The 24,587-nt window shown below is 41.3% G+C and overlaps 1 protein-coding gene across 1 annotated transcript in view; it reads right to left on the bottom strand.

Annotated features, from left to right (window-relative positions):
* sgip1a (SH3GL interacting endocytic adaptor 1a) overlaps window positions 1-24,587 on the bottom strand; it is a 217,083-nt gene that overhangs the window by 143,943 nt on the left and 48,553 nt on the right. The window contains exon 2 of the mRNA XM_060829768.1: window positions 3,245-3,308. Coding sequence (XP_060685751.1) covers window positions 3,245-3,308 — 64 coding nt within the window. The remainder of the gene's footprint in view (window positions 1-3,244; window positions 3,309-24,587) is intronic.

The raw sequence follows: 24,587 nt of genomic DNA, 5'->3' as shown, positions 1-24,587 counted from the left end.
CTGAAAGTCAATAATGAGTTCTTTGGTTTTGCTGGCATTGGGTTAGGTTGTTCTTAGTGCACCATTCTTCCACCTCCTGTCTGTAGTCTGTTTTGTTGCCATCTGAGATTCCACCGACTATGGTGGTGTCACCAGCGAACTTGTAAATGGCATTAGTCTGGTATTTGGTAACACAGTCAAGGGTATATAGTGAGTACAGCAGTGGGCTGAGTACACACCCCTTGGGTAGAATTGTTCTATAGCAATTATTCTATAGGTAGGTGAAGAATGTTTTGCAAGTGCTCTACTTGCAGATTAGGAGACCTGTAAATATGGGCATATATCTTCCAAGTGACCAAATGATAATATTGGGAAATTATTAATATCTCATTTTGACATATAGGGAAGATCTTTGCCATAGTAAGTCTAATGAGGTTCCCTCAAAAACCAACGAAATATACTCAGAGGCACAGAATGTGACTACAGAGCATTCAGTTTCATAGTTGAATTGTCAGCTACATCAGCTCCCTTCAAGTGCAGCATGCAAACATCAGGCTGCTTTGCTTTTGTAAGGAACTCAAGCTGACAATAATTGCAAGTGATGACACCAACTGTGGGCAGGCACTTGCCACTTTAGCAATGTGTGGTTTCTGTAGATCCAGATCACATGTCAGCACTAAAATAAGACATCAGCAGAGATCAACCCACAGCAGCAAGGTACAACTTTATACTTGGCGTTTGCTGCAGATTTTACCTTTTTGGAATAAGCTGGTTTAGTCAGAGAAGCTCAGCAGATGATTTGCTACATTTCCATCATCTCACAAATGGAAACAATCCAATCAATCTTCAGCAACACACCTAATTATTCCATACCTGAAGCAACTGAAGTTTATCCAAAGGTGGCATGAAAGTCAAAACCAATGTGCTAGATCTTTAGAGCTGTTAAAAACAGACATTTATCATGCTTCTAGTCTTTCCCTATGTTACCTGGATATTTAGGTTCCTTCAAGAAGTTGCTCAAACAGGGTAATCTTGAGCTAAGACAGTGAATTGAATGCACCTTGGAATGTGGATAAGTGTACCATCTATTGTATCTAAAGGAGGCGATAGAAAGAAACTAACTGCACAGTTAAAGAGGGACCAATATATAGTGCTCAACTAAATATGGGGGCCAACATAACAAATCCCCATGAAACAAAGAAACAAAAATGTCCAAAGTTTGAGGCATTTCCTTCAGATAAAGTACTCTTATTGGTCCAGATGTTCTGGCCTCTGGAGAGTTGGACACGATGTACAACTGAGGTGCATTCAGGCCCATCAGACGTCGGAAACACTGCAGAAGTTGGAGCTTCTATTTGGAAGTTCCCCTGCTCCCAGCGGCCTTTCAAAAAAATCTCAGACCCTAAACTAGAGGCAGAGACCATAGACTGTTACAGTTTACTTAAAAGATTGTTACCCAGAGAACGTTAGACCGAAATTCCTTGTTTAATTCCTGAGCAACTACACAACTAATCTCCTCAACTCCCACATAGATCTCCCAGCTCCCTCCCTGGCCTGACTATCTCCATCACCCGATAGTCCTCTCTGACCCATCGACTCTCCCACCATGAATGAAAACTAGTAGAACAATTAGGAAATTAACTGGACAGTGAGTCATCACTTCAGGGCCTCAGTTGGAGGCAGGACAGGAAGACCATCCCTTTCCACGACATGCTTAATATGGAGAAGGTGTCCTGAAATCTTTCACATTTTATGGAAGCTGTCAGACCAGTTCAGTATTTCAAGCATTTTCCCATTTTCATTTTAGTGAACAGATAGGAGTCAGCCATTTGACGTAAATGTGGAGTCACATATAGGGCACACTCAGTCATATAGCACAGAAACAGACCCTTGGGTCCAACTTGTCTGCGCCAACCAATTATTCCAATCTGACCTGGTCCCATTTACTAGCACTTGGCCCATATCCCTCTAAACCTCTACAGATGCTTTTCCAACATTGGAATTTACCAGCCTCCCCAATTTCCTTTCACAGCTCATTCCATACACTCACCACACTCTGCATGAAAACTTGCCCCAAAAAAGTCCTTGTGCTGTCCTAACATTCTACGTCCAGTAGGTGAGCTTAATCTGCCATTTTCAGGGTGAAATTCTTGAAGTCAGCCTTTCTGAATATAAAAGAAGATGTTGTGAAACTTGAAAGGGTTCAGATAAGATTTACAACAATGTTGCCAGGGTTGGAGGATTTGTTGTTATAGGGAGAGGCTGAACAGGCTGGGGCTGTTTTCCCTGCAGCATCGGAGGCTGAGGGGTGACCTTATAGAGGTTTGCAAAATTATGAGGGGCATGGTTAGGATAAACAGAAAGTCTTTTCCCTGGGGTCAGGGAGTCCAGAACTAGAGGGGAAAGGAGGGAAAGATATAAAAAGAGACCTAAGGGGCAACTTTTTCACGCAGAGTGTGGTACGTGTCTGGAATGAGCTGCTAGAGGGTGTGGTGGAGGCTGGTACAATTGCAACATTTAAGAGGCATTTGGATGGGTATATGAATAGGAAGGGTTTGGAGGGATATGGGCTGGGTGCTGGCAGGTGGGACTAGATTGGATTGAGATATCTGGGCATGGACAGGTTGGACTGAAGGGTCTGTTTCCATGCTGTACATCTCTATGACTCTAAATGGAATTGTCTGATGATGTTCCTTTTTCAAAAAGTTAGCAATAAACTCAATGCACTTTTGTGACAATGGTCTACCAAAATCTGAGGAGTGCAGGCTGTTTTGACAAGAGAGGATTTAAAACATCCTCCTTAAATCAGCACGCTAAAAAGCCTGGGAGTCAATCACCACAGTTGTGGTGTAACCACAATGGTGGTTACATTTTCTGATTATTGCCAGCCTTGAAACAGACATGTGCAACAGTGAACATCATATATTTCAGCTTCAACAGCAGCAATAAATTCCAACTTTAAGACGCCTTTAATATGAAAAAAAGGGAAATTACTGATAATACCAAGTCCATTCATGATAATGTGAAACTTAAATGTATTACAAAGACGTACAACTAGCTACCTGTAATCACAGTATAAAAACAGTGTAAGAAAGGTAAGAATGACACTGAAATGTGCAGATGTTAGAAAAGGAGATAGTTCATACTCACTACTCAACTATTTGGAATAAGTGTCCACTGACAGACAGAGCAGCAAGAGAGCTTTTATTATTCCATAGCATGTCAACTTGCAGAAGGAAGTGGATTATTTAAACGTAACACTTACGTTGAGTCAGTGTCTCTTTCTTTCTTCCGTATACCAAAAGCCTTCCTTGTACGTTTTTTCAATCCTGTTAAGATAAAAATATTTATCCTGAGTTTAAATATAAATCAAGTGCCGGAAGTGCTTCTCAGCATGATAGTACTAACCAAGTACTGAGAAGCATGATTAGTACTAACTAATCATGATAGTACTAACCAAGTCCAAATCTTTGAAAGATCAATGGTATTGTTTTGCAGTCAAAACAAAAAAGGACAACATAATACGAGAAGGTTCTACAAAAGGTCTGGTTCACTGAACATTTCACATTAAAGATTCAGTTGATAAATTAAAATCCTTAAAATTCTGGCTAAAAATTGTATCTGTGAAATTACTGTTATTACCTTCATCTGGAAATTTTAAAAAAAGATTGTTTCTCCCTACAATTGTATATTTCATGGAGACAATATAAAAATTTTAATTGCAGATGAAAGCAATGAGCTTGTGGCTATCTTGTTCAAGTGAATATGAGCAATACACCTGGGTGAAACACCAGGAACTATGAAGACCAAGCTTCACCTGATGTCCACACATCATGAAATTAAATCGCTAAGTTGGACAATTTAACTTCTAAGTGTTATATTGGAGACATTTCATCAACTTTTTTTTTTACAAAAGGAAAATAGATGGACCTAAAATTACTGCAGTGTTCACCTGATCACAGTTTGAGACAAGCAATAGGAGGCCCATGTTAAAAAGATGAAGTTGTTTGCACTGAAATTACTATTTCATAGAATCCCTATAGTGTGAAAACAGGCCATTTGGCACAACAAGTCCACACCTACCTTCCAAAGAGTAACCCACCCTGAGTTATACCCCTACCATATATTTCCCCTGACTAATGCACCTAATCTACACATCCCTGGACATGGGCAATTTAGCACGGCCAACTCACCTAACCGGCACATCTCTGGACTGTGGGAGGAAACCAGAGCACCCAGAGGAAACGCACACAAACACAGTGAGAATGTGTGAACTCCACAAGTCACCCAAGGCTGGAATCAAACCCAGGCCTCTAGCACTGCTGCCTCACAGAGCCAACCACTGAGCCACTGTCCTGCCCATTTCTTTATCATCCGAGAGTACAGCATCCAGTGGAAAAACCAAAATAGGAGAGCAGCCATTTACCAAGTACTCAAAAAGGTATCTTCAGTATCCGCTGTTTTTTTCTCCACGAGGGTTGAATGTCTTTGGAATGCTCTTTGCCAAAAGGGAGTGAATATTTTTAAGGCACAGATAGATTCTGGATTATCAAGGGAGGTGAAAGATTGTAGTTAACATCAGAACAGCCATTATCTTATTGAATGGCAGAACAGGGTCAAAGGGCTGAGTGACCTCCCCTTGTTCAGATGTTTATATGTGGATGCTAAGTTTACAAGTCAACCATTAAATGAGTATGATTTCATGTTGAAAATCTACCATTCAAGGATATGAAGGACTATTTAGTCCAATGGACTTAACTCCATAACCTTTATTTTCCCTCTCTGAATCAGGCACTCTCCCTTTCAAACATACGACCCGTGTCTGTGGTAGAGTTTGATGTAGCCTTTTTATTTTTCTTCTGAGGAGAAAGAAAATTTAAAATTTTTCTCTTTCACTCGAGAATTTTAGTAATTAGCTCCATTTTCTAGTAAGTTGCATTTCAATTGGAATGTGATACTTGAATGAAAATAAGTAGAAGAAAATATTTTGTGACGCAATGAAAGTTCAAAGAAAGGTGGAGCTGATCGGTTCTCCTGACATGGGTATGACCATAAGCTCACCGGATAATGATTGTGCAGAAAATCTAAAATTTTTCCCTTCACTCATCCAGAGGAATGAGGCTAATGTTTGTGACCATTCTGGTGGAAAGTCACACTAGAATTAAGGGTGGAATTTTATAAGGCCGTGAATGCCATGGGCTATGGCAAGACATCTGCAAGAGGTCCAGCAAAGACACACTCAATGTTGGGAGCAAATAGCTACATAAGTTTCATGCATTGAAATGACATTAGTGACTGCTTATTATCAGCCTCATTAATTGCATATTTCCCCTCTTTAATGTGCAGCTGAGTATTCCACTCCTGGCTGGGAGGAAAACACACTGAAAATTCCTGACATGCGAGTCAGAGCAGGTAACTGGCAGCTCCAGCGCACCACTTGCTCCTCCAGAACACTACATTGGCCACAATATCTCAGGGCAGCTTCACTCACTTCCCTGTCCAAAGACATTGGTATCTGATACCTGCCAGCCTCTCTGGATCTTTGTAGCAGTTCTCATACAGTTATCAGACATTTTCACATTTTAAAACTGCACCTCGGGTCCATTAGGAACTGCTGTTGAAATGCTGCTGTAAGACGACTGTGTGTTGGCGTCCGTTGTCAGGTGTCCTGCTCATGGATTCAACCAGGCTGCATCTCAGGGCTACTCATTTGCTGTCTTAGTGCTCACTCACACTCAACTTTGAGACTACCTGGATGCCCACAGCATCCCTGCCTTGCCTTGCTGCTCCAAAGAGCGAGCTGCAAGGCTCACAATACTTCAGTGTTGCCTGTTCTTTAGTGAAAACACAAACACAATGGCATAAAGCTGACAGTCAGGTCAAGGTCAGCAGCCTTTAATCAGAAAGTACTGGTACATCACGTCAAGGGCAACCTCTAACATTGCCCATGGCCAAGCCACTGGACTAGTCAGTCAATTGCAGCAGTCAGGGTCATCTCCCCAGGTTGGAGGGGTGGCGTGCTGTGCTGCGAGGAGCCAAACGCTGGGCAGCCACTGCCTGTCTTGACTCACTCTGCCTGACGGTGAGCTGGTTTCTCCTGGAATTAGGAGGGAGGGAGTGAATAAATGAGATGAAAGTGAGTGGCACAGCTGTTAGTGGTGTTGCTGGTGGGGAAGTTGATAAGGTTTCTTGAGCAAGTGAGTGGGCAGAACAGAGGTCATCGAGTGTGATTTGGGGAGGGGGGTGGTCACAGCAACTGTGCATGATAAAGTATGAATATGGTGGGAGATGGTGGAGTAGCACAGAGACAGTAAGATTGAGGCAGCTGATAGAAGATTAGAAAATGGTGGCACTTGGTGGCCAAGTGGGAACAAGTCACTGACCTACTTCCTACACTACTGGGCACACCTCCAGAAAGCAGAGAGCACAAGGACACAGATGGCAACCCTTGGACCAGAATGACAGGGTCTAATGTTGTTACCTCCTCTGCTGGGTGTGAGGAAGAGGTTGCCCATTCTCAACATCACCCCATCTGACAGGACCTCCAGATGTTTGTCTACCTTACTTGATAAGTCCAGGGCTAATGTCACAAACTGTGCAGGGCAGGGCTGGAATGATGGTGCATGTCTGGCTGCACAACGGCCTTTTAAAGATGGTTCAGGCATTTGGAGGTCCTGAGCTATTTCAGCAGTGGACTGTTTTCTCATTTGTTGCTTTTTATCACAGTAGAGCAATAGGATACTGTGCAATTTTACTGCAGATGACTTAATGCAATATTAATCTATTATAGGAATAAGACCTTTAGATATAGGAGCAAAATTAGGCGATTTGGTCCATAAGTTTGCAGATGACACCAAAACTGGATGTGTAGTGCACAGCGAAGAAGGTTACCTTAGAGTAGGATGGGATCTTGATCAGATGGGCCAATGGGTTGAGGAGTGGCAGATAGAGTTTAATTTAAGTTGAATTTGAGGTGCTGCATTTTGGAAAAGGCAACTCAGAGTAGGACTCACACTTAAATGGGAAGTCCTGGGGAGTGCTGCTGAACAAAGACCTTGGAGTGCAGGTTCATGGTTCGTTGAAAGTGGAGTCACAGTTAGAAACAATTGTGAAGGCAGCATTTGGTATGCTTTCCTTTATTAGTCAGTGCATTGAGTAAAGGAGTTGGGAGGTCATGATGTGGTTGTGCAGGCCATTGGTTAGGCCACTGTTGGAATAGTACGTACCATTCTGGTTTCCCGTCTATAGGAAGGATGCTGTGAAACTTGAAAGGGATCAGAAAGGATTTATGAATGTCACCAGGGTTGGAGGATTTGAGCTACAGGCAGAGGCTGAATAGGTGACCTTATAATGGTTTATAAAACCATGAGGGGCACGGATACAATAAATAGACAAGGTCTTTTCCCTGGGGTGGGAGAATCCAGAATGAGGGGGCATTGGTTTAGGGAGAGTGGGGAGAAATTTAGAAGGACCCAAGGGGCAACTTTTTCATGCAGAAGAATGGTGAGTGTACGGAATGAGCTGCCAGAGGAAGTGGTGGAGGCTGGTACAATTACAGCAATTAAAAGGCATCTAGATGATATATCAATAGGAAGGGTTTACAGGAATATGGGCCAAGTGCTGGAAAAATGGGATTATATTAGGTTAGGGTATCTGGTCGACATGAACGAGTTGGACTGAAGTTTCCATACTGTACACCTCTCTGACTCAGTCTGTCCGCCATTCGATCACAGTTGATGTATGTTTCTCAAACCCATTCTCCTGCCTCTTCTACATAACCTTTGATCTGCTTACTAATCCAGAACCCAACTCGGTCTTAAATATACTCAATGTCTTTGCTACAGAGGGTTGTGGAGGCAATGAGTTCCACAGATTAAATCACCCTCTGGCTGTAGAAGTTCCTCCTCATCTCAGTTCTAAAGAGGCTGTCCTTTCACTCAGAGGCTGTTGCTTTGAGTCCCTGTCTCTCCTACCAATACAACAGTGGAAACCATTGTTTTAAAATAAAACTGACCAACCAGAATATTTCTGAATTAATATTCCTTGCACATTTCTGAAGCACCCGCATGAGTATTAAAGACAAAATTTGCAAATATGTAATCCATCCACTACATGGTTTGACAGTTTTGAAAAAGGCACGAAAACAGTTAATAGTCTGGAGTTAATTTACAAATTTTCAGATGACAAAAATCAGAGGGATAGTCAATAGTAGGAAAGTCTACAACAACTAACAGGTGGACATTAATAAGCTTGCGGAACAGACAAATAATTGATAAATGAAGTTCAGCACAGATAAATGTGAGATAGTAAATTTTGGTAGAAGAATAATTAGATGCAAACTGGCCAGAAATTGGAAGATGCAATTAGGAAGGCAGGTGGATAAAAGGGACCTTGCAGTACAAATACACCAATCACTGAAAGCTGTATATTAGGTTGGAAAGGTCATTAAAGTAAACCAAGAACACAGGCTTTTTTAAAAAAAAAATGGGGGAGGTAGAGCTACTGGGAAACTCAGAACCACAAATGCTTGCATCATCTTTTAAAAAGGGGCTGTCCACCCAGACATGTACTGTCAGTCCAGATCAGAAAGTTAGGCTAAACATGCATTGAACCTTAATTCCAAAAGCAATGCGTGCAGTTCTAATAACCAGCAGGAAAAGATTAACAGGCTGATTTCTTTTCTGTTGAAGAAATTAAATCTTATGGGTAACCTAATAGAAGTCTTCAAAATCATGAAGGTATTTGATATAGTGGGGATAAGATGTCAAGGGGTTAATTTGCTCTGCTGACCTTCAAGAACTTGGATGGACCTGGGTAGAGTGGTGTGCTTCTCTATCTTGCAGGTACAATCTCCTATTATTCAGAGAAAATTCACATTATTTTCCCCTATTCAGAATCAAAAAGAACATCGTTAAAATTCTGACTACTCCCTGCAATTAAAGAAAAGATTATACCAGACCTTACCTTTAAGGAATGATCTAAATTACATTGTTTCTTGAGATAATCAGGATACTGCATTGTGTCTCGAGTGGCATGTGACTGTGGGGGAGTGGCTGGGGATTGTCTTGTGGCCATTACTAATGGTGATGGGAGATTTTGTATAAAAGGAAGAACTGGTTCCCTTACTCAGGGAGATCTCTTGACACGGTCAGCTAGTGTTGTGAAGAGTGTGTTAACGGTTTCTCCAAAGCTTGTAGTTGCTTAATAAATTTTGACTGTTCGGAGATGTTGGCACATTGCAGTTTTAATCAGGAATGTGCCCTCTTGCAGAGGAGCTTACCTGCAAGTTACCAACATAATACCGTGATTTATCATTTCAACAGGGAACTTAGGAGAAAACCAGAGTGGTGAGAATATGAAACCACAGGGAATGGTTGAATGGAATAGCACAAGTGTAATGTTAATACAGAAATAGGAGGGAGAGAAGTGAATAGTGGGTTACAATGCTTTAAAGCAATACCAGCTTTAGCAAAGATGGAAAAAAAGAAGAGGTTTGACAGAAGCATAAAAGGAGCATGGACTGGTTGGGTTGAATGGCCTGGTTCTATGCAGTCTTTCTTTTGTTACCCTAAATAAAATAATTTATACATTAACCAGATATGAAGATCCTTACTGACTGACATTTTAAGAAGAGAAACAAATTATTTAAGATGCAGTTGTGTTGGTGGGTGATGGTGAATGACTACCTCCAGCAGAACATGGTAGATGGTGTGGTGCAACGGTACTAACAGCTAACCAAACGTCCACAAGGAGGAGATACAGAAGAATTAAGGCTTTAAATGGAGCACAAAATATGGCAAGAATCTTGAATCTTAAAGTTGGATTTTCTGTGCACATAGGCAGGAAACTATAAGGTTCTCACAAAAATGTTAATAAGATGATCGGAGCCTTTTACATAGAAAACAACACAGTCTAACACAAAAGGTGCAGTCAAGGATGGCAAGATGATAAAATGGACCAATTGACAGGCATCTCCAAATGCGTGGATTAAAGGGGTAGCGTGTCAGGAAAGCCTTAAAGGAACGATAGCCTCCTGCTTCTCTGCCATACTAAGAGGAATGTTCAGCTCCTAAAAATCTGAACAGACGGAGGCCAGCAACAATGGGGCAAGGAGGGATTAAAAAAATTAAGGATGTTGGAGGGAGATTGTGGAGCTGGAGAAAGCTGCAGACCTAGGGAGGATGAAGATAATGAAGGAATTTTAGACAAGCATGACTATTTTAAAAAAAAAATTGTTGAGGCATTGGGAACCAACATAGATTGGCAACAAAACTCATGAATAAGTGAAACTTGTGTGATGGGCAGCAAAGTTTTGTTTGAGTTTTGTAAAGGATAGAGGACAGGAAAACAGCCAGAAAGGTGCTGTAACAGCCATATTTGACTAAATCTTTGTTTAGGGTTTCCATGGTAACGAATGAAGATTGTCAGCTATCTCTAGCACAATACTGAAGCAAGATGTGATACTTATTGAATAGAATGCAGAGACTGGTATTCCCTTTGAAAATTGTCAGGGAAAAGGAAATATCATTGTTAAGAATACAAAAGTCTGTAACTAGAAAAGGGATAGATTCAAGGTCTTCCCAATTTTTTAACTGCAATTTTTTAATTTAAAATTTGACAAGTCGTACAGATGCCTTTATCTGTATTTCTGATTGTGGACAAAAATAGGAAAATGACTATTTAAAACTATGCTTTATGAAAGGGTTTTTTTTTAAAAAGTGCAGCATTACAAGTTACTGAAACTCACTGGCAGTTGTGTTTACACTGCTACTTTGATAAAACAATGGAGAAGGTTGTTTGTAAAATGAGCCAGCACTAAGAGGCACACATTAAGTGAGCTTTAGGACCTCTTGTAGCACAAATGGTAGTGTCCCCAACTCTGAGCTTGGAGACCTAGATTCAGGTCCTACCTGCTCCAGAGATGTCTACTAATGTCTCTGGTCAGGTTGATGAGGAAAACATCTACAAAGTGAGAGTTGACTGACAACAGATTGTTGAACAACTTGTGAAGTGATGACCAGTAGTGGATGCCAAAGGCTATCAGCCTTATGACAACTATGATTGGCTCTTGGGTAGCTGAACAGCGCTTCGGCGGGTCGGTGTGGACTTGTTGGGCCGAAGGGCCTGTTTCCACACTGTAAGTGATCTAATCTAATTTTAAAAAAAAATCCTGGCAGAAAACCTCAGACTGCTGAAAGAACGGATGGTGGGTCTCCCTCCCCAGTAAAGTACCTAAAACCTGAAGAAAGCCATATTATTTTCCCTCGCCATTTGCTGTAAGCTGTGGCCTTTGACTAAAAAGACATTGTACTGAGTGTAGCAATTGCCTGTCCCTCCTCAAATGAAAGGAAAATAATCTGGAATAGAGATATTGAAGAATAGGAAACCATGGCAGGTAAAGGCTTCATTTGGACTGGGGCCATTGAATTGCTTCCCCAGATTTTTGATTTCCCGTGACATTTAATACCAATTTTTATTTTGTCTGTATCAGTGTATGTTTTTTTAAAAAGGGAGTTAAGTTTTAACTAGTAACATAATGTCAATGATTGTTACCGTGTATTTAGTATCTATTTTTAATAAATAGATGTTCTTGCTGGATACAGAAACCTGGCTTTCTATTGGTCTCCATCTATGAGACATAAATTGTGAACTTTTGTATCATTTGATAAATTTTATAAATTTATACAATGACTTCAGGAATAGTCGAGCTTGACTTCCAGTGCATTACTCCAGTGAGGTGTGACAATATATCTACTGATGGCAAAAACTTTAATTTATTGCCAATTCTAGTTGACCTTAAAAGTGTAATCAGTCTTTTTGAACCCTGCAGTCTTATGGTACAGGAGAAAAGGCTTTCCCACAATGCTGTTAGGTCAGGAGAGCCAAGATTTTGACAAAACAACAATGCAGAACAAGCACTATACTGCTGTTGTGGGATTTCCAAGGAATTTGAAAGAGATATTGTTTCCCCAAGTGCAGGAGGCTATAGATTTAAAAGCACTTTGCTGAAAAAAAAACTTGAATTGTAAATTGCAGCTCATCTAAAGGTTACATATCAGACGAGCAGTGTGGGAGCACAACAGCAGTTGAAGCTCAAGGGAGGTGGAGCTATGTATTGTTTGAGTACTTGTGGGAGTTAACACAACAAGCTTGATCACATTAATTATATTTAGCAAGAATTCAAACACAAGAAAAAGCAAGATCAAAAGATATTTCTTGAATGCATTTCTCAAAACATGGAAGAAAATGTGGACTAACTAGTATGTACCAGGTTAAAATATTTTTTCCATGTTTTGCATCACATATTATATTAACTAGTTCATTAGCTCTGTGTATAAGTGTTCCTGCACTAAATTCACAATAAATGGATGAAAAAGTGTCTTTTTTTTATTACATGTGGGTGTCACTCACTAGGCTGGCATTTTAATTGTCTGTCCCTAATTTGAACAAAGAGCAGCACAGCACTGTCCCTTCAGCTCTCAATGGTGTGTTGACCTTTTATCAGACTAACCTACATTCCCTTCATAGTACTATCTTCCATGTGCCTATCCAAGAGTCACATAAACGTCCCTAATGTATCTCACTCAATTACCACTGCTGGCATTGCATTCCACGCACCCAGCACACTCTAACGCAGTTTCCCTGGATAAGGTGGTATTCAGCTACCTTCTTGAATCATGCAGAGCCTGGAGTGCATCAGGAGACCCTGAGAGATGTTGGAGAGTAATTCCATAATTTCAACCCAGTGGCAATAAAAAGAAATAGTGAATGGGAAGCCAAGGAAGAGGTTGCTGAGTCTTTGGGTTTGATCTTTATGTTGTCATTTTCTACCAGGAATAGTGCCAGAAGACTGGAGGATAGCAAAGGTTGTCCCCTTGTTCAAGAAGGGTAGTAGAGACAACCCTGGAAATTATAGACCAGTGAGCCTTACTTTGGTTATGGGTAAAGTGTTGGAATGGTTTATAAGAGTTTGGATTTATGACCTAGAAAGGATTAAGTTGGTTAAAGGTAATCAACACGGTTTTGTGAAGGGTAGGTCATGCCTCACAAATCTTCGAGTCTTTGAGAAGGTGACCAAACAGGAGGAGGATAAAGTGGTTGATGTGGTGTATTGGGATTTCAATAAGGCGTTTGATAAGGTTCCTCACGGTAGGCTATTGCTCAAAATACAGAGGCTTGAGGGTGATTTAGTGGTTTGGATTAGAAATTGGCTAGCCCAAAAGACGACAGAGGGTAGTGGTTAATGTGAAATACTCATCTTGGAGTTCATTTACTCGTGGGCTACTGCAAGAATCTGTTTTGGGTTCACTGTTGTTTGTCATTTGTATAAAATGACCTGGATGAGGGCATAGAAGGATGGGTTAGTAAATTTGCAGATGACACAAAGGTCGGTAGAGTTGTGGACAGTGACGAAGGATGTTGTAGGTTACAGAGGGATGTGGAGAAGCTGCAGAGCTGGGCTGAGGAGTGTCAAATGGAGTTTAATGCAAAAAAGTATGAGGTGATTCACTTTGGAAGGAGTAACAAGAATGCAGAGTACTGGGCTAATGGGAAGATTCTTGGTAGTGTAGATGAGCAGAGAGATCTCGGTGTCCATGTCCACAGATCATTGAAAGTTGCCACCCAGTTTGATAGGGTTGTTAAGAATGCATACGGTGTGTTAGCGTTTATTGGTACAGGCATCGAGTTTCAGAACCACAAGGTCCTTACTGTAGCTATACAGAAACCTCTGGTGGGGCCACACTTGGAATATTGCATACAGTCTGGTCACCGCATTATAGGAAGGATGTAGAAGCTTTGGAAAAGGGTTCAGAGGAGATCTACTAGAATGTTGCCTGGTATAAAGGGAAGATCTTATGAGAAAAGGCTGAGGGACTGGAGGCTATTTTCATGAGAGATGACTTAATTGAGACAAGATAATCAGACGGTTAGATTGGGTGGACAGAGAACTTTCTGTGTCAGATGGTAATGGCTAACATGAGGGGACATAGCTTTAAATTGAGGGGTGTTAAATATAGGGCAGATGTCAGAGGTAGGTTCTTTATTCGGAGTAATAGGGGTGTGGAACACACTGCCTGCACTACTACTACTACTACTACTACTACCACTACCAACAACAAAGTTTATTTCGAAGCACTAGCTTTCGGAGAACTGCTCCTTCACCTGATGAAGGAGCAGCACTTCGAAAGCTAGTGCTTCCAAATAAACCTGTTGAACTATAACCCGTTGTTGTGTGATTTTTAACTTTATCCACCCCAGTTCAACATCAGCGTCTCCAAATCATGTAGTAAACTCATCAACGTTATTGGCATTTAAATGGTCATCAGATAGGCCTATGGATGAGAATGAAATACTGTAGGTTGGATGGCTTCAGATTTTGCACCTTCCTGTGAAACCATCGAGGGACAAAGGGCTTGTACTGTGCTGTAACGTTCTATGTAGTGTGTGGCTCAAAAGGAGAATATGCAGGGGATGGTGTTCCTTTGCGTCTGCTGCCCTTGTACTTCCATGTGGTAGAAGTCATTGGCTTGGAAGATGCCTTGGTGAATCACTTCATCTAAATGGCACACACTGCTGCCACTGTACATTGATATAAAAAGGGAGTAGATGGTGGTAAATAGGGTGTCAACCAAGTGGGTTGTTTTATACTGGATGAGGTCCAACTTCTTGAATATTGTTGAAGCTGCACTTAACCAGCAAAGTGCAAAATATTTCTTAACATTCTAGAATTGTGCCTTTTGGACGGTGGACAGACATTGGGGAGATAGGATTCCCAATATATTGTCTGCACTTGCAACCACAGTATTTATGGAGCTTGTCCACCACAGTTTCTGGTCAATAGTAACACCCAGGTTTTGAAGGTGAGTGATTCATCATAGACAATGCTATTAAAATTCAAACAGAGATAGATAAATTTTCCCTTGTTTGAGGAAGAATATGGTCTGGCACTTGTGTGTCAATGTTACTTGCCATTTATCAGTCCAACCCTGAATCTTGTCCAGGTCTTGCTGTATATGGAGATGGACTGCTTTGGAATCTGAGGAGTCATGAAGGTGCAATCATGTGATCAGTGAACATCCCCAATTCCAACTTTGTATGCAGAGAACGTCATTGGTGGTGAAGTAGCTAGAGGTGGCTGGGCCTAGGATGTTCTGCAGGGGTCTCCTGGGTCTGAAATTACAGACCTCTAAAAACCACAATGGCCTTTTGTGTTTGACTGCAAATCAGCAAGGAACTGGTTTTGATTTTTTGTTGACTCCAGTTTTGCTAGAGCTCCTTGATGCCATATTGACCGGCAGCTTAATGTTCCAGGATAAAAATGCTACAGGAAGGATAGAAAGGGAAGCAAAAGAGGAGGGGGATTGACAAGGGATAGCATTACAACTGTACCACAGGGAGGATATTACCAGAAATACATCCAGGGAAGTTATTTGGGTGGAACTGAGAAATAAGAAAGGGATGATAACGTTATTGGGATTGCATTATAGACCCCCTAATAGTCAGAGGGAAATTGAAAAGCAAAGTTTTAAGGAGATCTCAGCTATCTGTAAGAAGAATAGGGTGGTTATAGTAGGGGATTTTAACTTTCCAAACAGACTGGGACTACCACAGTGTTAAGGGTTTACATGGAGAGGAATTTGTTAAGTGTGTACAAGATAACGTTCTGATTCAGTATGTGGATGCACCTACTAGACAGGGTTTAAAGCTTGGCCTACCCTTGGGAAATAAAGGCAGGGTGGGTGACTGAGGTGTCAGTGGGAGAGCACTTTGGGGCCAGTAACCATAATTCTATTAGTTTTAAATTAGTGATGGGAAAGGATAAACCAGATCGAAAAGTTGAAGTTCAAAATTGGAGAAATTTTGACGGTATTAGGCAAGAACTTTCAAAAGCTGATTGGGGGCAGATGTTTGCAGGTAAAAAAGGACGGCTGGAAAATGGGAAGCCTGAAGAAATGAGATAACGAGAGTCCAGAGACAGTATATTCCTGCTGGGGTGAAAGGAAAGGCCGATGGTATAGGGAATGCCAGATGACTAAAGAAATTGAGGGCTTAGTTAAGAAAAAGAAGGAAGCATATGTCAGGTATAGACAGGATAGATTGAGTGAATCCTTAGAGTATAAAGGAAGTAGGAGTATACTGAAGGGGGAGTATACTGAAGGGGACATGAGATAGCTTTGGTAAATAGAGTAAAATGAGAATCCAAAAGGGTTTTTACAAATATATTAAGGACAAACAGGTAGCTAGGGTGAGAATAGGGCCCTTCAAAGATCAGTAAGGCAGCCTTTGTGTGTAGCCGCAAAAAAATGGGGTAAGATGCTAAATTAGTATTTTGCATCAATATTTACTGCGGAAAAGGATATGGAAGATATAGAATTCAGGGAAATAGATGATGACACCTTGAAAAATGTCCATATTACAGTGGAGGAAGTGCTGGATGTATTGAAATGCATAAAGGTGGATAAATCCCCAAGACCTGATCAGGTCTACCCTAGAACTCTGTGGGAAGTTAGGGAAGTGATTGGTGGGCCCCTTGATAAAATATTTATATCATCATTAGTCACAGGTGACGTGCTGGAAGACTGGAGGTTGACTAACATGGTGCCACTGTTTAAGACGACAAGCCAGGGAACTATAAACCAGTGAGCCCGATGTCAGTGGTGGGTATGTTGTTAGAGGGAATCCTGAGGGACAGGATGTACATGTACTTGGAAAGGCAAGGACTGATTAGGGGTATGCGTGCATGACTGTGTGTGGGAAGTCATGTCTCACAAATTTGATTGATTTAGTTTTTTGAAGTAGCAAAGAGGATTGATGAGTGCAGAGCAGTAGACATGATCTATATGGACTTCAGCAAGGTGTTCAACAAGGTTCCTCTGGGAGACTGATTAGCAAGATTAGATCTCATGGAATACAGGGAGAACTAGATATTTGGATACAGAACTGGCTCAAAGGTAGAAGACAGAGGGTGGTGGAGGAGAGTTGTTTTTTAGACTGAGGCCTGTGACCAGATGAGTGCCACAAGGATCGGTGCTGGGTCCACTACTTTGTCAATTATATAGATGACTTGGATGTGAGCATAAGAGGTACAGTTAGTAAGTTTGCAGATGACACCAAAATTGGAGGTGTAGTGAACAGCAAAGAGGGTTACCTCCGATTACAACAGGATCTTGAACAGATGGGCCAATAGGCTGAGAAGTGACAGATACAGTTTAATTCAGATAAATGTGAGGTGCTGCATTTTGGGAAAGCAAATCTTAGCAGGATCTCTACAGTTAGTGGTAAGGTCCAAGGGAGTGTTGCTGAACAAAGAGACCTTGGAGTGCAGGTTCATAGCTCCTTGAAAGTGGAGTCGCAGGTCGATAGGATAGTGAATGCGGCGTTTGGTATGCTTTCGTTTCTTGGTCAGAGTATTGAGTACAGGAGTTGAGAGGTCTTATTGCGACTGTACAGGACATTGGTTAGGCCACTGTTGGAATATCGCGTGCAATTCTGGTCTCCTTCCTATCGGAAAGATGTGGTGAAGGATGTTGCCAGGGCTGGAGGATTTGAGCTATAAAAGGAGAGGCAGAACAGGCTGGGGCTGTTTTCCCTAGAGTGTCGGAGGCTGAGGGGTGACCTTATAGAGGTTTACAAGATTATGAGGGGCATGGATAGGATAAATAGACAAAAAGTCTTTTCCCTGGGATGGGGGAGTCCAGAACTAGAGGGCGTAAGTTTAGGGTGAGAAGGGAAAGATATATAAAAAAAAAGGAGACCTACAGAACAACTTTTTCCAAACAGAAGGAAGGTGGTAAGTGTACGGAATGAGCTGCCAGAGGAAGAGATAGAGGTTGGTACAATTGCAACATTTAAAAGGCACTTGGATGGGTACATGAATTGGAAGTGTTTGGAGGGATATAGGCTGGGTGCTGGCAGGTGGGACTAGATTGGGTTGGCAGGTCTAGTCGGCATGGACAGGTTGAACCAAAGGGTCTGTTTCCATGCTGTACATTTCTATCACTATGACTCCACTGGAATACTGCCTTACAGTCAAGGGTAGTCACATCTCGAGTCCAGCTCTTGTCTGTAATGAAGTCATGAGCCAATAGCTCTGCCAGAGCCTGGAGTGATCAGTGAGCAGGTTATTCCTTTGTAAGTGCTGCAGAAAGTACAGTAGCTCTCCTCTTCCACAATTTACTAGTGGTTAACAGTAAATTGATAGGGTAATAATGACCAAGTTTGATATGTCCTGGGTGCAGCAGACTGCAAGATAGTTAGTCATTGGTCATGACGCCAGCTTTTGGTTTGCATTGTTGGCAAATTGCAGCCTCTATTCCATTAATTTGTGTTGACGTTTTGTGGCTGTGAATTTAAAAACTCATGTTTAGAACTTGTATAATTGTTTGTCTGTATGTGATGTCCTCTATAGAATCTGGGGTCTCTGAGGACCGAATAGTGGTGACTTGGGGAGAGTCTTTAGAGGAGATGTAGATAAGGATACCTGTATGGCCTAGTAGTTTTACAGAAACTAGGGTTTGGAAGTGTCAGCCATGCTAGTTATGTGTTGTGAATAGCGTAGTTTCTGGCTGCTGTACCATTTATGTTGCTAGTGAGAGGTATTACTAGATTATCACCAACATAACCATGTATGGTGATCTCCTGTGCCACAAGCAGAACAGACCCTGAAGAGGTAGAAGCATGCTGATTTATAGTGAGGAAGGAATTGCCTGGAAATCCTCACCATCTGGGCCAACATGGGTAAGGTAATGACATGCTGATTATCTCTCTCAACACACAAGCTCACCACTCCGCTCCATATCAGCTGATGAATTGGTACTTGTTCATGTTAAATACCACTTGAAAATGGCACTGAGACACAAGAGGTATTCTGCTTGGAGCATTTAAGTTTCCATCGTCAAGTGTGGCTTGTTACCAGGATACTAACCAAAATGATGGTGTACTTACGGACTTAGCTGCTGTACTGAGTCTGTGGCAAGTTGAGGGAAATGACATGTTCATCAATCTGGCTAAAGCAGATGCATCCATCCATGACTGTATTAGTAGGAACAATCCCTCTTACTGTGGAGGCCAATCTTAATATTGAGGATACCTCCTTAGGTTGTGTGGTATGCTAAATGGGATAGACTTGAATAAATCTAGCAAAAATCAAATCTGTGCAATCATGAGGCAGTGACTCATCAGTAGCAACAGAACTATATTCAACAGCAATCTGTAAACTAATAACCCAGCATATTCCCCATTTGACCATTATTGTCAACTCAGGAGATTGATCTTCAATCAAAGAAGAGTGCAGTGGGGCATGCCAGGAGCAGTACAGGATACATGAAAGAATGATATGTTAGTATGGTGGAGCTACAACAGAGGGCAATTTGTATGCTAAATAGCAGAACCGACCAGCAATAGACAGAACAAAATGATTCTACAACCACCAGATCAGACCTAAAATCCAAACAAAGCGCGAGAGAAACTCAGCAGGTCTGATGGCATCTGTGGAATGAACCGGAAACAACATTTTGAATTCAATAGCACTCCTTTGGAAATAATTTATTTCTTTTATTTCAAATTTCCAGCATCAACAATATTTTGATTCCCTTTAATGAGATTTAAGCTCTGCAGCCCCACATTTAATTATGAATGACAGTGAACAATTAACCAACTGACAAGAGGAGGAGGTTTGATTCTTTAAAATGGTAGGGAGCCCAATACTTAAATGCAAAAGCTAAAGTATTTCCAACAATCTTCAGCCAAGAGTACTGTTAAATGACTCATCTCTGCTTTCTCCCAAGGTCCCAACATCATAGATAATAGTCCTCAGCCAATCAGTTCGCTTTATGTGATATCAAGAAATGGTTGGGGGCACCAGATATATTGCAGCACTTTTTTTGTTTTGATGTTAGACTTGATCTGTTGATTGCGGAATCATTTAGCTCTGTCTATTGCAAAGGCTTTATGGCCTGACAACATTATGGCAACATTACTGAAGAGCAGTATTTCAAAACCAGCCATACCCTCACGAAGCTGTTCCACTATAGTTATACCATTGGCAACTACATGGTGTATGTTGTACACAAACAGGACAAATCAAACCATTATCCAAGCTCCTCAGTATCAATGACACTGATTTGTTACCTGCTCCAACTATGCAGAGTACAGTTTGCCAGGATGCTATGGCACACTCTGGCCTATACTAGAGGGTGCCAAAGACATCTCCAAGCAGCAGGGCTGCATCTTTTGCATCACACCATAGCCCTGGGCACAGCACATGCACCAACTTGGTGCAGGTGCCATGTTAATGGAGTGATTGACACATTACACCTAAAAAAGGGGCATGCCTGCTGTGGTCCAACCCCATTCCTATTCTAGACCCACATCAACCATTCAGCTTGTCATTGTATTCAGTTGACTCCAGGTCATCCTTGAATGACAAAATGATGCCACGATGTCCTTCTCCTCCCACAGCACCCTTGGAAGTTTCATAAGTGATGGGATGCTTCTGGCCAGCCTTCACCCCTTTTTTTATATCTTTGCCACTAACCTCTGCCTTACTGAGATGCAAATGTTAGATTTGCAGGCAAGATGCAATGTATCTTTGGTCAGCATATGGACCCTAAGCATGTACACAGGATGCATTGCAAATGGATGAAGAAATGATTGGAAATTTAATGAAAGTTGAGTTTGCAACATATGCTTCTGTACTCATGTACAGCAGATATCTATCTTGGGATTTATCTATCGAACGGCCACAGACTTTGCCCAGTTTGGATGTTGCCCAATCCATTTCTTCATCTAGAGAATGGATAGTGCTAGCAGCGAACAGAGCATTCAAGTCCCCTTTAACCTCACCCTATCCTTGCAGCCTATTTCCAACCATACCTCCAATATAGAAGTGCACCATACTGAACTTTGCTTCAAACGGTCCTCGCTGCTCCCAGAATTACACCTTAATGATGCCATCCCCCCTTCATCTTCATCACTTCTCCTGCGAAGGCCACGGTGGTGGTCACTGCCAATAACCCCACCTCGCACAGCCCATCATGCCCTATGATGTTGTTCTGCATGACCTCATGCACCTTGAATCTCCTGCGTTACCATCCTTGTCTAGGTGTGCCTCTGCTTCCCCTTCCCCCCAGCCTAGACTCTCCCAGGTCTTTTGGCAGTGAACTGCTTTGTTGCTCTACAGGCTCTGAATGTCTGTCAACAGGTGGACTCAGTGCTTTATTTACCCCCGATCTCTGACTAACTTGGATGAAAAACCACAAGACAGGATTGGCCAAACCTCTGACCACTGTGTTGGCAGCTCCCCAATGGATGAAACAAATCCCCAGACTGTGGTGAGACCTAGCCCCTCACTGTGCCTAGCCTAAGAAATGGGTTCAGCACCTGAATGTCTGCAGACTATTCCTGTGATTAATGGTATTAGGACTGTCCTGATGAGCAGTAGGCTGACCTCCTCCCATCTTGACTGGATTGAGGACTAGATCCCATCCCATCCCTGACATGGCCATTTCTTTAAACAAAAGATTAAGCTGGTTTGCTCTAAGGCAGGCAGCTGGTACATGCTATACACGTTTGAGACATCAATCTATGTGTCATACAGCAAAACACTCCTCTCTCTCCCATCAGATCCTTACTGACAAGCAGTCAGTCTGTGGGGGTGTACAAAAGGGCACGTCAATCTGGCAGTACAAATCAAACCTTTATAGAGTCTGACAGAAATACTAACACACTAACAAGAAAGACATGGATGCAGTAAGTATGCATATAGGTGTTAAGTGAGCAAGCGAGTAGCCCTGAAATGCAATTAGGTGCAATCTGCTAACAATGTGCCTATCTGGAGTGTGTAAATTCTCCTTGTAGTTGTTGGGATGCTTTGGAATGGAGGCCAGTGTTTTTTAAGCTTCCTATAGGTAAATCAGTGAGGTGCTATGAGGATCGAGAGGAGTTAACAAGTGTCAGAGGTTAATGTGGATGTAGAGAAGAGGTATATTTAACTGGTGCCTATGAATGGAGGCCAGAGATACAATTTGGTGCACAGCAACATGAAGGAATCTCACAGCCAGTGGTGAACTGAAGTTGCACACCGACTTCCATGTCGCTCATTTTCAACTTCTTCAGCACGTTTAGTAAAATAAGAAGTTGAATGTTAATGAGGATTGCACTAATCGGTGAGGCATTTAACAAGCTATATACCCCCTTAATTGGCAACTGGCCACTGCCTAGTGAGAATCTCCCCTTGCTGCCTGACAGATGCATAAAATATATCATGAATAACTCGCAAAGATTGGCATTCTCAGATATTTCTGCTACAAATATCACCATAGCCCATTGTGTTCAGACCTCTAAGATTCTACCAATGTCTCAGATTCAACAGTTATGCATTCAGTACTTTGGGAGGAAGATAGGTTACACTATTAGAAATCATTGGAGTTGACACTTGGAGAGGTCTGCAGAGTACCGAGTACAATATAAAAGATTAAATACATTGAATAGTCTTCTGAGTTGTAATGGGATACTGTTCTTTCAGGCACCATTTTCCAGTAGAAGGTGGTCCAGTGTATGCCGATTAGGCAATTGATTCCAGATGCATTACATTGCAAGAAAAAAAAAATGAACTCCATTTCCTGCACTGAATATTTGGCAGTGTGCAAGAGCCATGGTAACCTTTATAAAGCAAGCCATTAATATAAAAAAAAGGGAATGTCTCATGAATACCTCAATGCTGTCAAAATTCCAAAAAGGCATTGAAGTTAGCTTTGTCCATGTGAGTCAAAGCTTATTAAATGGAAAGGAAGAACTTAACTTCAAAGAGGGTCGCTAATCTCACTTTAGCAGGTCATTGGGCATCTTAATGAGATTGTACGCAACATTGGCACATATGGAGAAGGACAAAAGCGGTCAAGAGATGGTAATTTGAATGTAGTTCTCCATTTCTGCAAGGAAGGAGAGATAATCATAGGATGTCCAGCATATCTCAGCAGATAAAATAGGAGTTGAAGTTAGAAATAGTGGGCAGAACAATAAAAACAAATGAAGGGAATATTGAGAATGAATGGGCAGACGAAGAGAAATAGAGGCAATGACATGAGAGAAAAAAAGAAGTGCAAGTTAAGCTAATTAATAAATGAGTCAGAAGAAAGCATATGTAACAATGGGATAAATTTATGCAAGGCAAATTAATACAAATGGCACACAGAGGGAAAGAGTAGTTAGGATGTAGCTGCTGAACAACAGAAAACTAACAATCGTATGAGTGACATCTACGGAAAGCAAATTAAATCTCTGATGCGATTAATGTTTCCTACTTTATAATGATTACAGTAATTCTTATTTTTCTTTTATTATTTTGAGTATTCTTAAATCAAACAGTGGGGAGATGATTTCAAACACGTTGTTAGGGATTGATCGGTAAAAGCCATCAAGACAATCAGAGCTCTCTATCTTGTCCAGATTACTGGCGTCATTACTCTTGTGAACATTTCCCACTTATTTCTCTGAAATTCAGATTATACCTACATTCCCTTCTTGCTAGTTCTCACTTTATTAAAATCATGACTCATTAGCTGGTCTTATTTTAGCTCCATTTACAATATCAAAATGGAGAAAAATTGGATGCCCTTCAGGTCATCCTTTCCTCCTACAGCTAATTTTCCAAGTTAAAGATTGGCGTTAATAAAATATTTCTTTTACCATATCTTCTCTTTGGCTATTTGTATACAATATTTCTTTGACACTTAGGATTCTCAAAATAAAAGGTAAGTTGCCCTGCTTCAGATATACTAATCCTCTGCTCATCAGTTGCAGAGATGTCAGACTAGTTTTGGTGTTTCAATTACATCTGATTCTCAATCCTGAATTGAAACTCCTTGATTAGGCGTCAGCTGGACACATCAGGTGAAAGCGAAAAAGGAGAAAAGATAAATAAAACGATTTGTCTAACAGTATATGGATAAAAGATTTTCTAAACCTCAGAATTCAGAGCACAGAAAGCCATTATCTTGGCCTAGATCTGCCAATGGAGGATGAAAAGGAAGAATTCCCATTTTGAAATTGTATTCTTTGTTTCAGAATAGAAATCCTGATCATATTCTGTATAAGCCCAGTAACTCGGAGCACCTAATTTGACAACACTTCTTCAGACATACATCTTATTAAGTACTCTATTCTATTCTTCCAGTTCAGTTTCTCAATCTCATTTGTTTCAATTATGCAGCCTTCCATCTCATAAGAGATGCCTTCTGTTTTCCTAACTGAAGATTCTCTGCTCTAGCATGGCTGACAGAGTTTCCACCATATCTGTTACGTTTCCTGCACTTCTCTCAAATCATTCTCCCAGAAGCATGAGAATGTGCCTCTCACTCTCGCATTCCACTCCACTAGCCTTTGTATCCATGGATCTATTCCATCACTCTTGAATCACAAAACATCCACCACCACCACCACACCCCCCCTCCATCACTGTCCTTGCCCTACTATATTGTTGCAGTACAGCTTAACCCCAGTTTGAGGAACACTACATCATCTTTAGATTAGCACTTTAGCTTCATAGAGTTCACATCCAATTCAACAATTTCAAATCTGTTCCATTTCTATTTTCTTTTCTTTGCTGG

The sequence above is a fragment of the Hemiscyllium ocellatum genome, chromosome 9 (genome assembly GCF_020745735.1).
Source record: "Hemiscyllium ocellatum isolate sHemOce1 chromosome 9, sHemOce1.pat.X.cur, whole genome shotgun sequence".
NCBI lineage: Eukaryota > Metazoa > Chordata > Chondrichthyes > Orectolobiformes > Hemiscylliidae > Hemiscyllium > Hemiscyllium ocellatum.
The sequence above is the reverse complement of the archived record's forward strand: the minus strand, read 5'-3'. Positions and strand labels throughout refer to the sequence as shown.